The 12,500-nt window shown below is 41.5% G+C and overlaps 2 protein-coding genes across 2 annotated transcripts in view; both read right to left on the bottom strand.

Moving 5' to 3' along the window:
• The window catches only part of cip2a (cellular inhibitor of PP2A), a gene marked incomplete at both ends in the record, with an annotated part of 14,126 nt that extends 8,553 nt beyond the window's left edge, over nt 1-5,573 (bottom strand). The window contains 10 exon segments of the mRNA XM_079234178.1: nt 259-388; nt 390-505; nt 1,208-1,283; nt 1,381-1,526; nt 1,749-1,871; nt 2,524-2,620; nt 2,692-2,786; nt 3,732-3,844; nt 4,726-4,873; nt 5,472-5,573. Coding sequence (XP_079090304.1) covers nt 259-388; nt 390-505; nt 1,208-1,283; nt 1,381-1,526; nt 1,749-1,871; nt 2,524-2,620; nt 2,692-2,786; nt 3,732-3,844; nt 4,726-4,873; nt 5,472-5,573 — 1,146 coding nt within the window.
• Nucleotides 5,574-7,850: 2,277 nt separating this feature from the next.
• LOC306750710 (SH2 domain-containing protein 1B) overlaps nt 7,851-12,500 on the bottom strand; it is a gene marked incomplete at both ends in the record, with an annotated part of 8,533 nt that continues 3,883 nt past the window's right edge. Inside the window, 3 exons of the mRNA XM_079234181.1 lie at nt 7,851-7,894; nt 8,487-8,703; nt 10,679-10,742. Of these exons, the coding sequence (XP_079090307.1) occupies nt 7,851-7,894; nt 8,487-8,703; nt 10,679-10,742 (325 nt within the window). The remainder of the gene's footprint in view (nt 7,895-8,486; nt 8,704-10,678; nt 10,743-12,500) is intronic.

A 12,500-nucleotide genomic window follows, 5' to 3' on the forward strand; every position in this document is an offset into this window, starting at 1 on the left:
AACCCAAACCATAGCTCAATATGTGAACATTCTCTAACCCAAATCATAACACAATATGTGAACATTCTCTAACCCAAATCATACACAATATGTGAACATTCTCTAACCCAAATCATAACTCAATATGTGAACATTCTCTCTGCAAAGTTTGACTTTGATAAAGTGAAGCAGAACAAAGTTAGAGAGGGTTTAGAACAGAGAACATTCAGGCGAGGACTCCAACATTTGCATCTGTAACATTTGAGTTCTCTCATGTACCTCCAGCAGCTCGTTCAGCAGCTGCAGCGCCTGCAGCGAGCAGGACTCGGCGCCCTCCACGGGCGAGCTCAGCCACTGCACCAGGGCGAGCCCGGACTCGGCCTTGCGCCCGTCGTCCGCTCCGCCCCCCCCGCCTGCCGCGGCCCGCCGCTCCGAGCTTGGGTCCCGCCGCCGGTCTGAAGACGACCTCGCAGAGCAGCGGACGCAGACCAGAGATGCTGCACATGGCGAGGAGGAGCTCCAGCACCTGCAGACCGACGAGGAAACCGATCAATCAATCAATCAACCAATCAACCAACCAACCAACCAAATACGTGGGCTGCAGTTCTTTTTCAGAACCTCTTAATACATAAATGACGATAATTTTTTATCAATATTTGACACGCATCATTTTCACATTATTATATCAAGAATGTCTCATGTATTTTATTATCATCTACTTCCAGTTTGAGGTAATTTACAATGTTTAAAATGTTTAAAAGTAGCAATTAAACCTTTCCATTAAGAAATATGGTATTTTCTTTATATACTTGCGTTTTTACTGTAAATTGAATTTTTCCTTACTTTTTTATTAATTCTTACTTAAATCTTGAATATCATTATTGCCATCTCTTTTTATTTTGTATTTTCACTGTTGTTTAAATATTTTCATTCAACTGCTTTATTGATCTATTTTTTGTCTTTTTACTCTCCCCTAATTTCCTGCCACTGCTCTCCTGTCTATCTAATGAAGCCCAAAGAAATACTTCATGAGTGTCTTTCACCACAAAGAGGTCTGTGTTCACTGCAGAGCCTCACATCATATAAAACATAGGATTTGATGCGCCACAAAACACGACAACGACCGACCACAACTGACGCATTTTGCACACTTGTGATGCGTTCACTGTCTATTTGTGCGGTGGGAAAGGTGCGTAAAGATACACGGCATAGAACGACGTGTGAGCACCTTCGCTGCAGAGTCGGGGTCTTTTGATTGAAGGAGTCCCAAAACTTTAGACACGCACGCCGAGAAGTGTTGATACCTGGAAATGGAAAAGTGGTTTTAACTCAGGTCAACGGAGGTTAAAGGCTCTAGGTGTGTGTGTGTGTGTGTGTGTGTGTGTGTGTGTGTGTGTGTACCTGGTGAGGTATTCCGCTATCTTCGGGTTCTTCAACAAGTCAACCAAAAGGTCAACGGAGTATTTTCGTGTCAGCGTGCCGTCGCCGTTCACAATGATGTTGAACACGAGCTGGAAAGTCTGGTGGATGTTCTTTGCATCAAAGAGCTGCAGGAAACACACACACAGATAGAGAGACACACACACACACATAGAGAAGCACAGACAGACACACACACACACCTCATATTAACTATTTATTGAATTACCAGGAAACAAGAGATATATATATATATATATATATATATATATATATATATATGTATATATATATATATATATAGTTAAAAGATGAAATAAAGATGCCCAGTATATGTTGACGTTGTTTACCTTCTCTCCAACCTTCTCGTTCAGCGTGAGGCTGGACAGGATGGAGAGCGTGAAGACGACCACGGTCAGACTGTTGTGAGCCAGGAAGTTGATCAGAGTTCTGTAGAACGGCTTCACGTTGTCCTGCAGGAGCACGCACACACACACACACACGCACGCACGCACACGCACGCACGCACACGCACACACACACACACACACACACACACACGTCTCTCAAAACAGAACACAGATCTCAGCTCAACATTGAGCATGAATTAAGAGCCGTATCAAATCTACAACCCCGTTTATAATATATTTGCAGAGGAAAGCAGCTCACTGCAGCCACTAGTACTGACACAACCTGATGCTCACACATCTGCACTCATTTTGTTTTGCACAGGTTGAGCGTTATTGTTATAATCTTGAAAATATATTCAGTGCTAAACAGGTTATTTGAGCCACAATAGTTTTGTTTGTGCCAAATATTAGTTATTTTTTGCACAGATAGAACTTTATTTGCATTGTTCTAACAAAGTGATTGCACATGTTATTAGTTGTTGTCTGATGGAGCGATCTAGTTTACTTGAAAGGGATTTACATTTTCTTTATTCTATTATTTGAAAAAGCACGGCTGGAGGAGTCACAAAAAGTTGGACCATTTAGCTACAATTTTGTTGGCGTGACAGAAAAAGCTTGAGAACCACCGAGTTAACCAGTTCATCTGTGAACGTGTGATGGAGCGTTATCATTTGTTCCAGACAGACATCCTGTGGTCGTTTCCAGTCAGACTCACCAGAGACTTGATGTGGCGCTGCACGGAGCGGTTGTCCCGGCACAGGTTGACCATGAGGCCGAGGCACGGCACGATGAGGTCGTCGTCGTGAGCCTGGCTGTGAGAGAGAGCGACGCGGTTAGGTGGGCGACAGAGAGGCGGCATCAAACTGGGAGCTGTGGTTCTTACATGGTGGTCATGAGGAAAGCCACAAGCTCGTGGATGTAGTTGGTAGACTGGAAGACGCGAGTGTTGTAGGTCAGTCTCTGCAGCAGCTGCAAACACTGAGCGGCACACACACGAGACAGTGTTACGATGCAGAGAACCCTCCAGGGTGAAGACGGTAAATGCCTCATTACACGGTTCAGACACATTCTGACCAATGGATTTCATGACTTTAAATCAAATGTCCATGACAAACATTTAGTGAAATCTGGGTGTAAACAGTAAAAAGTGAGTAAATGTAGTATTTAAACTAACAATGAGAACACAAAGCATACAGTAAACCTTAAATGACTCAAATGAATGAGACAATAGTTTGATTAAAAGAATAAACATTTATATAGATGCCTGTATGTATGCCTGCTTATATTCTGAGTCTTTCTTTTAAAAGCATATTCATTATTTCAAACTCAGCGTAAATGAACGTCATGAACACATGAATATAACACGTTTACATGACTTTTACTAAACTTACTTCAAGTACTTTTCCATGAAAAGAAAATCCATGACTCTTCCAGGTTTTCCTTGACCGTGAAAAACCTGTTATTAGTTTCAAAGTTTAACTAAATACTTGTGCTACAAATCGGCTCTTTAGTCACGGTGATGATTAAAGCTGTTTAAGAGAAAAAGGTCTGAAATCTTTTTCCATCGTCATCGTTTAAAAGTCCAACATGTCTCTCTGAAGTCATTTATTACGGGATCACCACCTCTGGACTGCTCCACAAACTCAACACACACACACACACACTTTTAAAAGAGGCTGTCGTTTCCGTTAAGACGATTACGTAAATGTCGCGCCGTAAGGTGATCAACGTATTTGGTTCTTGTGGCACATTTGTGATCTTAATTGTGAACTAAACACAAAAAAATACACGATGAAGAAGCCTGGCGAACAAGGCAGTGAAGCGACACATCTCACAAGACGACATCATCCGTTACTCAACCGATGCTGAAGACAATAACACCCCGGTCTCATCAGGACGATGGCGGCGCCGGGCCGGACTCACCTGCAGCACCAGCGGCTCCTCCGGCGTGGCGCTGTGGCAGTGGACCACAGACGCCAGGGTGCTGGTGAGGTTGTATCTGCTGTTCAGGATCTCCAGACCGTCGTCGTCACAGGCTGGAGGCGGAGTCAGAGCACACAAAGAGCTGGCAGTTCAGTTTCCTGCCTCAGGAATCACTTACGGGTCTTTCTACAGGGTCACGATACGAAGATAATAAGTCATTTATAAACATGAAACGTACACACTTCAAGGTAATGTGGAGGTACAAATACATGGGAAGAATCACTGACAATGTATGTGTTTAATCTAGTCTACTGAACCTGCTGATATGATGAAGTACAGCAACATGTGACCTTTAACCCAGCAGAGATGTGTGAGACCCAATGTGTGTGTGGCTACTTGTTTCCAGTTCCTTTAATCCTTAACTGCCATTCAAGTGTTTATGTGTGTGTGTGTGTGTGTGTGTGTGTGTGTGTGTGTGTGTGTGTGTGTGTGTGTGTGTGTGTGTGAGAGAGAGAAAGGGGGTTTATGTATGTGTGTGTGTGTGAGAGAGAGAAAGGGGGTTTGTGTGTGTGTGTGTGTGTGTGTGAGAGAGAAAGGGGGTTTATGTATGTATGCATGTATGTATGTATGCATGTATGTATGTATGTATGTATGTATGTGTGAAAGGGGGTTCATGTATGTTTATGTGTGTGTGTGTGGTGTGAAAGGGGGTTCATGTATGTTTATGTGTGTGTGTGTGGTGTGAAAGGGGGTTCATGTATGTTTATGTGTGTGTGTGTATGAGAAATGGGGTTCATGTATGTTTGTGTGTGTGTGTGTGTGTGTGTGTGTGTGGTGTGAAAGGGGGTTCATGTATGTTTGTGTGTGTGTGTGTGTGTGTGTGTGTGTGTGTGTGTGTATGAGAAATGGGGTTCATGTATGTTTGTGTGTGTGTGTGTGTGTGTGTGTGTGTGTGTGTGTGGTGTGAAAGGGGGTTCATGTATGTAGCGTGTACCAAGCTGCGCCAGCAGGGAGAGGATGGCGCTCGTCAGGGCGGGTTTGGTGTTGGGGTTTCCAGCGAGCTCCACCAGCGCCCTCACACACTCGCGGGGCATGACCTGACCCGAGGACAGCAGCTGGTCACATCTGAGGCCCGACACCGCCTGCAAACACGCAGGGACACGCTTTAAAGCTTAAAATGACAACATTTAAAGCTACAACAAACCTACCAGTGTATAATTTTGGTCATTATCACGCGGCTAACGCAGATCTTCCTGTTGGTTTGATCCCTGTCACGCTGTGCTGTGATGGAGTGCATGACAACTACACACACACCAAAGTGTGTCATGTAGTTCCACAAGGCCAAATCCACAGATACAATTAATTGAATGAGAGATCTTGGAGTCAGCACTTTCTTTGCACTATTGTTTTGTTTGTTAATTTAATACAATTATATTTGTTGTACATATTGTGCATTTTTTTTATATTTAATATTGCTTTACCTGCATCTATACATGCTGCTGTCGCTAAAAAAAATGTTGACTCGTGGGATTAATAAAGTAAGTAACTATCTTTATCGATCTATAATGAGATACTATCTCAAAAGAATGACTTAGCATCTCATAATTATGACTTAGTATCTCGTCTCATAATTATGACTTACATGATCTTGATTGTTTTCATCAGTGGTGGAAATGGGTTTCCACGGGTGTGTGTTTGTACACATTGATAACACAAATAAGCGCATTGTTTAGCCCTCACCTCCACCAGCTTCTGCAGCTGCGCCGCGTTCTGCGTCGTCCTGCCGTCTCTGTACTGCTGGACAGCCAGCAGCAGGGACTTCAGACACGTGGTCATGTCCATCACCTGTGAGGTTCTACAGGTGACACAACACGGAGAACAACAGTAGCTGTTAGCTGACGTCCATCTTGACGCTAACAAGTTCAGTTTCATAACAACAGTTAAACAACATGTAAACGTGGATTAAACAGTCTTGCCCGGTGCTAATATACTTTAAGTGGTTAGGGTGAATATTTATTGTGCCATTGTTTTTGTTGGAAGGCTACCTGTGGCGCTTCTTCTTCCCCGGGAAACAACAACAACAACAACAACAACAACCGGCTTCCTTCGGCAGCTAACGCGACTTCTTCCCGCTTCCAGCTTCAAACGGGGAGGACCGTACCATGTGGAAGAAAAGGTGAAGGGGTGGTCACGCTGCAGCTATAAAGCTTATATTCATTGGTGTACAATATAAATTAATTCACTGTGCGACTGAAGTTATTGTACTCTTAAAATATAACAGCACTCTTAATTTTAAAGTAAGATTTCTTAGATAAATTAAGCGAACTAAAAAATGCATAACCCCCTTTTCCTGCCTTAGAGAGGCCATGCGAGTCACGTGACGTATGTGGGGCGGAGCTTAACCAGCCGTCGTCGTTAATACAGTAAATTAAATAATATAAAATATAATACAATAAAAATAGATAATGAAATGTGTTCATACAACCAATTTAAGAAAAATATAACACAAATAATTAAATAGAATATAATACAAATGAAGACTAATATAATTAAATATGAAATATAATAAAAAATAAATATACAATATTATTTTATCATCATGTATCAGCTCTGTTTGGTGCTGTTGTACAATGTACAGCAGTATACTGAGGATTTGTTTTATTTCATCATATTTAAATACACTTGAAGTAAACAGATTATAAAATCCAGTCCAGGTCATTAGCCAAGTTATGTACTGAGTTTTTACAGTTTGAAAAATAAACTTTTTCTCTGGAAGACTAACAATGCAATAATAGAGACATAACACCCTTAAACATATATGTATACATACATATATATGTTTGGCATTTTGCCTTCATCAGAGATGCAGACTGGAAACAGAGCAGGGTATGACATGCACAAAGGTCCTCACATTTGAACAGAGTAAGACTTACATGACACTTTCCACAATTTCCTTTCTGTCTGCTCACATGTATAAATAACTGTGCTGTAGATGTTCAGCTGCTTCTGTACCCGTGTGTGGAAACTGTGGTTTGACCACATGCAGACGCTTTTTGGTTGTTTTGCTTCTCTAGGGTCTTTGTCGTTTTCGTCTGCACTTGTTTGGTCAGAAACTACACACACACGCGCGCACACACACACACACACACACACACACACACACACACACACACACACACACACACACACACACACACACACACACACACACGCATGTGCAAATGTGCAATACATCGCTCCAGAAAACCAAATGGTGCTGTTCTTTATCTAAAGGAATGTAAGTAAAGCTTTATTAAATAAATATGACGCGCCTCGTGGGCACGTCGTGGTGTGACAGCCGACACAGGAAGTGTGGCGATGTTGTTGTTGTCCCTAAACACAGTGGTGGTTTGCTTTAGTCCAACCTTTAAACACCATTCTGCAAAGCAAGGAAATGATTCAGCTTCAGATTTTTACATTTTAATCCCACATAAAAGTGGCAGGGAAGCACAGAAGATTCATATTTACAAGCGAAGGAGGACTTGATCTATTTATGTCTGCATAGAAATACATAGAAATACCCTTTTACTGTATAAAATAACTGAGATTAAAACAGACGCACACGTTCATGGGGTATTCATTATGATGACAACACTCAGAGGAGAAAACAAGATCAGTCACATGGTTTCAGAGAACTGAAGCTATCTGTCAAGATCTTGTTACATTTGAGGTCACAGGTTCGTTCACACGGACGTTTTGTTTTCTGTTTCTTTCCGTTCACATTTTCTTTACGAATTCAGTTACAGTTTGGCAACATGATCTGATTATATGCGACCATTTTATCACTATAAACTGCAAATTTATCGAATGAATCTCTTGTTAAACACCACAAAAAAATCTGCACGTTTGAAAGGTTATATAACATTAAATATTGTCCTTATGCTCTTTGAAAAAGCATCACAGCACATCCAGCGTTCATGCTTTTGCTTTTAAAGCATCGTGTTCCGTCTCTTTAAGAGAAGTATTCGTTTGTAACATAAAATAATCCAACATAATGCAAACACAGCTATAGTCCGATGGAGTCTGTGAACATTTAGTTTTCCCTCTCCTCACGTGTTTGAGGCTAAATGTCAGAGACGTTCAGGGCGGCAGGACCTCCACGTAGTCAGAGGAGTCGGGAACATCTGGAGGAACGTGAAGAAAACGTCAAATAGTCCACTCTTTTTCTACTACACCTCGAATAAAGAAATCAGCACTTTAGTAGCACTTAAATGGCACTTACTGATAGCACTTTGTAGTTTAACTTTATTGAAGAAATTGTACCGTAAAAGTCGGGTTACACGCCGCTACTACCTTCGGTCAGTGTCCCTGTTTGCTCGCTGCTGTAGCCAGCTGGCGCTCATGCTAGTTCCCCGCTAACTTCCGCTAGCTCTCCGCTAGCTCCCCGACAACCACCGAAGGTAGCGGGACCAGCCCCGGCTCGACACCCGACTTGGGCAGAAGGGACGGGGGCAGTAGCAGCAGCAGCGGGGCGCTAGCAGCTAGCTAGCAGCCGCAGTGGGGAGTTAGCTGCTAGCACTGCTGCTGCTAGCGCTGCTGCTAGCGGCTTGTAACCCAACTTTTACGGTACTTTCTTGATTCTTGTTGTTCTGAGTTTGTACTCATGGTTGAATGCACCTATTGTAAGTAGCTTTGGATAAAAGCGTCAACTAAATGAAATGAAATGGAAAAGATGCCATGAGAAGGAAGACATGGAGGTTAAAGTGTGTGACGTACTCTCATAGTTGGGCTCGTCCTCAGATGAAGGCGTCTGCTTCCTTGGAGGCTCCGGAGGCTCCGGAGGCCCTGCAGGCTCCTGGGCCTTGAACAACATGGCCGTCTTCCTCTTGACGGAGTGCCGCAGGTGCATGGCCAGGCCCTGGTTCTTCTTCTTGTAGTGGCGGATCAGATCGTCCAGAGTCTTAAAGAACATCTCCTCCGTACCTCCGGCTGTCTGAAGGAACAACGGCAGCTCATGAGCGAGGACACACAACTCAAACGAGGAGAGAGAAAACACGAGAGGACCGCCGGATGTGAAGGAACTTTAAATGTTTTGGTTGTCTAAACCCTAAAGATATTCAGTTTAAAATCATGGAAAACAGAGAAAAAACAAGTCTTCACACTGGAGAAGCTGCAGCAAACATTTAAAATGTTTAAATATTTATTCTAACTCACATCCAGCGTCCACACATTCACTAGATTAGAGCACCAACTGTGGATTCATCCGCTGCTGAAAATAGTCCCCAGCAGATGCACTTTTTGATTGTTTCATAAAAAACTACACCGACCAGCTGTTTAAAAAATGAAACTATATATTAGCGAGCTGTTTTTTCTTTTCTTGATATAAAGATTTACGTCTGGAACCAATGGGCTCGGAGCTGAGAGCCACTGTAACGTCTTTAACTGTCCCGAAACCCAAAGATCATCTGTTAAAAATCATACAAAACTGACAAAAAAAATCTTCACATTAGAATTAAACTTGAACAAAAATTTAAACAATTGTCAAAAATAGTTTGACACAAAAAAAAATTGTCCATCGATTATTATTTTCAGCTTAATGTGGGGAGACAAAAAAAAAATTTTTTTTAGTTAGAATTGGAAACACAACAATATATTTTGGCAGTGGAAGATGAAATTCTGTTGGAGTAAAAACAAAAACAAAAATTGGAAGAGAATAAACTGTTTTTTAAAGTTTCAAATTGCCCCAAAATGACAAATGAATTTGGATCCAAATGTGAATTTTGTCACAAATCGGCACGAAACCCATTTTTGATTTCCATTTCCTTTGGAAACTCCAAATATATTTTCAATCAGATCTGATTGATGCTTTGAGTGGAAAAGAATCTGCACCACCGCCATGAAAAGATGCCAACGTGGTGTTTGTGTCTAATCACACGTCAGAGGAGCTTCCTGTGACGAGCTAATAACGGCTGGGTTTCCATATTGGGGTCGAATGTTCCTTTAAGGAGGAGGAGGAAGAGGAGGAGGAGGAGGAGGAGGAAGAGGAGGAGGAAGAGGAGGGCAAACACGTACAAGTACTGACAAATACTTTGTTTTGAACAAAGCAAAGTACAAATGTTGTCCATCTCCCTTATTTTACCACATGCTAGCTGCGTATATAAATATACGGCTCCAAACAATACAAAAGGTGCATTAAAAACAAACTAAATCATGATAATAAAACTGATTTAGTTTGAATTCAAACTTTTGCTGTGTTAAGATCAGCTGATCATTTATATTCTTTCTGCTCCATTTTAATAAAACAATGTTCCTGATGTTGAGTTTGTGTTGGCAGTGGACACTGAAGTGATTAAAATAAACAGTTTTAAAGCAGAGACACTTGTGTGTCGTTGTGTTTTGTGGTTTTCCTGAGAGCAGAGCTGTGAGGACACTGAGGTCACGTTCTGCATTGTACTATATTCACTGAGATATGCTTCATATCACTACTTTCAGGCCACAACAGTTTAATAATAAAGAACTAGGGCTGGATATCGATATCGGTGACTTTACCGTTCCTTAAATTAGGGAATATATATGTGTATATATGTATATTCCCCCAAGTTGTGTGTTTGAATATGAGTATTTTCTTATTTTCTTTGGTTTTAATATGTTTTTAAATTGAATATCTTTGGATTTTCAAGGGTTAGTCTGAGAAAACAAGACATTTAAAGACGTCACATGGGATTTTTTTAATCTTCTGAATACATGTTAAATGAAAAGTTTTGCCTTGATAACATTATTTCTAAAGATAGAAATATCTGATTACAGAACGTCAAAGAAAAATACTTTCAATTAGATAAATCTAATTAATTTTCCATGCAAGGGAGGGACAAATGTTTTTGTATATATATAAGTGTGTGTGTGTGTGTGTGTGTGTGTGTGTGTGTGTGTGTGTGTGTGTGTGTGTGTGTGTGTGTGTGTGTGTTTACCATGAGCGTATAGTGTCCGGTGTGTGTCGGCAGCAATCTGTACGTATACACCACCCTCTGTTTACTGCAAAGATAAACAAGATGCAGAATTTAAAATGATTAATAAACTATATTAATGGGAGGATGATACAACATGTCATCAACATGAAGTCACATGACTCACTCCAAACATATAAAGACATTCTTCTCTAAGAAATGGACTTCCGATGATGCGATATAAAGCAGCTGTAAGAGGAACAAAACAAGCAGGTAAGATAAAGAGAAGTTTAACCGACCAGTACAGAGAAAAGGTACTTCAGAGAACTCACTGAATACACAAGAGAGTACTCAGGAAACACGCTCAGGAGTACTCAGAATCAGAATCAAAAACCGTTTATTGCCAGGAATGTTTACACAAACGAGGAATTTTGTTAGGTGGAAGGTCCATACATCAGACGAGACGAACAACATCACAGACAGCGACAGGTAAAAAGGTCATCACAGTACTCACTAAAGAGTACCACTACACACACAGTACTCACTAAAGAGTACCACTACACACACAGTACTCACTAAAGAGTACCACTACACACACAGTACTCACTAAAGAGTACCACTACACACACAGTACTCACTAGAGAGTACCACTACACACACAGTACTCACTAAAGAGTACCACTACACACACAGTACTCACTAAAGAGTACCACTACACACACAGTACTCACTAGAGAGTACCACTACACACACAGTACTCACTAAAGAGTACCACTACACATACAGTACTCACTAAAGAGTACCACTACACACACAGTACTCACTAAAGAGTACCACTACACACACAGTACTCACTAGAGAGTACCACTACACACACAGTACTCACTAAAGAGTACCACTACACACACAGTACTCACTAGAGAGTACCACTACACACACAGTACTCACTAAAGAGTACCACTACACATACAGTACTCACTAAAGAGTACCACTACACACACAGTACTCACTAAAGAGTACCACTACACACACAGTACTCACTAGAGAGTACCACTACACACACAGTACTCACTAAAGAGTACCACTACACACACAGTACTCACTAGAGAGTACCACTACACACACAGTACTCACTAAAGAGTACCACTACACACACAGTACTCACTAGAGAGTACCACTACACACACAGTACTCACTAAAGAGTACCACTACACACACAGTACTCACTAAAGAGTACCACTACACACACAGTACTCACTAAAGAGTACCACTACACACACAGTACTCACTAAAGAGTACCACTACACACATAGTACTCACTAAAGAGTACCACTACACACACAGTACTCACTAGAGAGTACCACTACACACACAGTACTCACTAAAGAGTACCACTACACACACAGTACTCACTAAAGAGTACCACTACACACACAGTACTCACTAAACCACTACCACTACCACTACACACGCAGTACTCACTAAAGAGTACCACTACACACACAGTACTCACTAAAGAGTACCACTACACACGCAGTACTCACTAAAGAGTACCACTACACACACAGTACTCACTAAACCACTACCACTACCACTACACACACAGTACTCACTAGAGAGTACCACTACACACACAGTACTCACTAAAGAGTACCACTACACACACAGTACTCACTAGAGAGTACCACTACACACACAGTACTCACTAAAGAGTACCACTACACACACAGTACTCACTAGAGAGTACCACTACACACACAGTACTCACTAAAGAGTACCACTACACACACAGTACTCACTAGAGAGTACCACTACACATACAGTACTCACTAAAGAGTACCACTAC

Source organism: Taurulus bubalis, assembly GCF_910589615.1.
Source record: "Taurulus bubalis genome assembly, chromosome: 18".
In the NCBI taxonomy this organism is placed as follows: Eukaryota; Metazoa; Chordata; class Actinopteri; order Perciformes; family Cottidae; genus Taurulus; species Taurulus bubalis.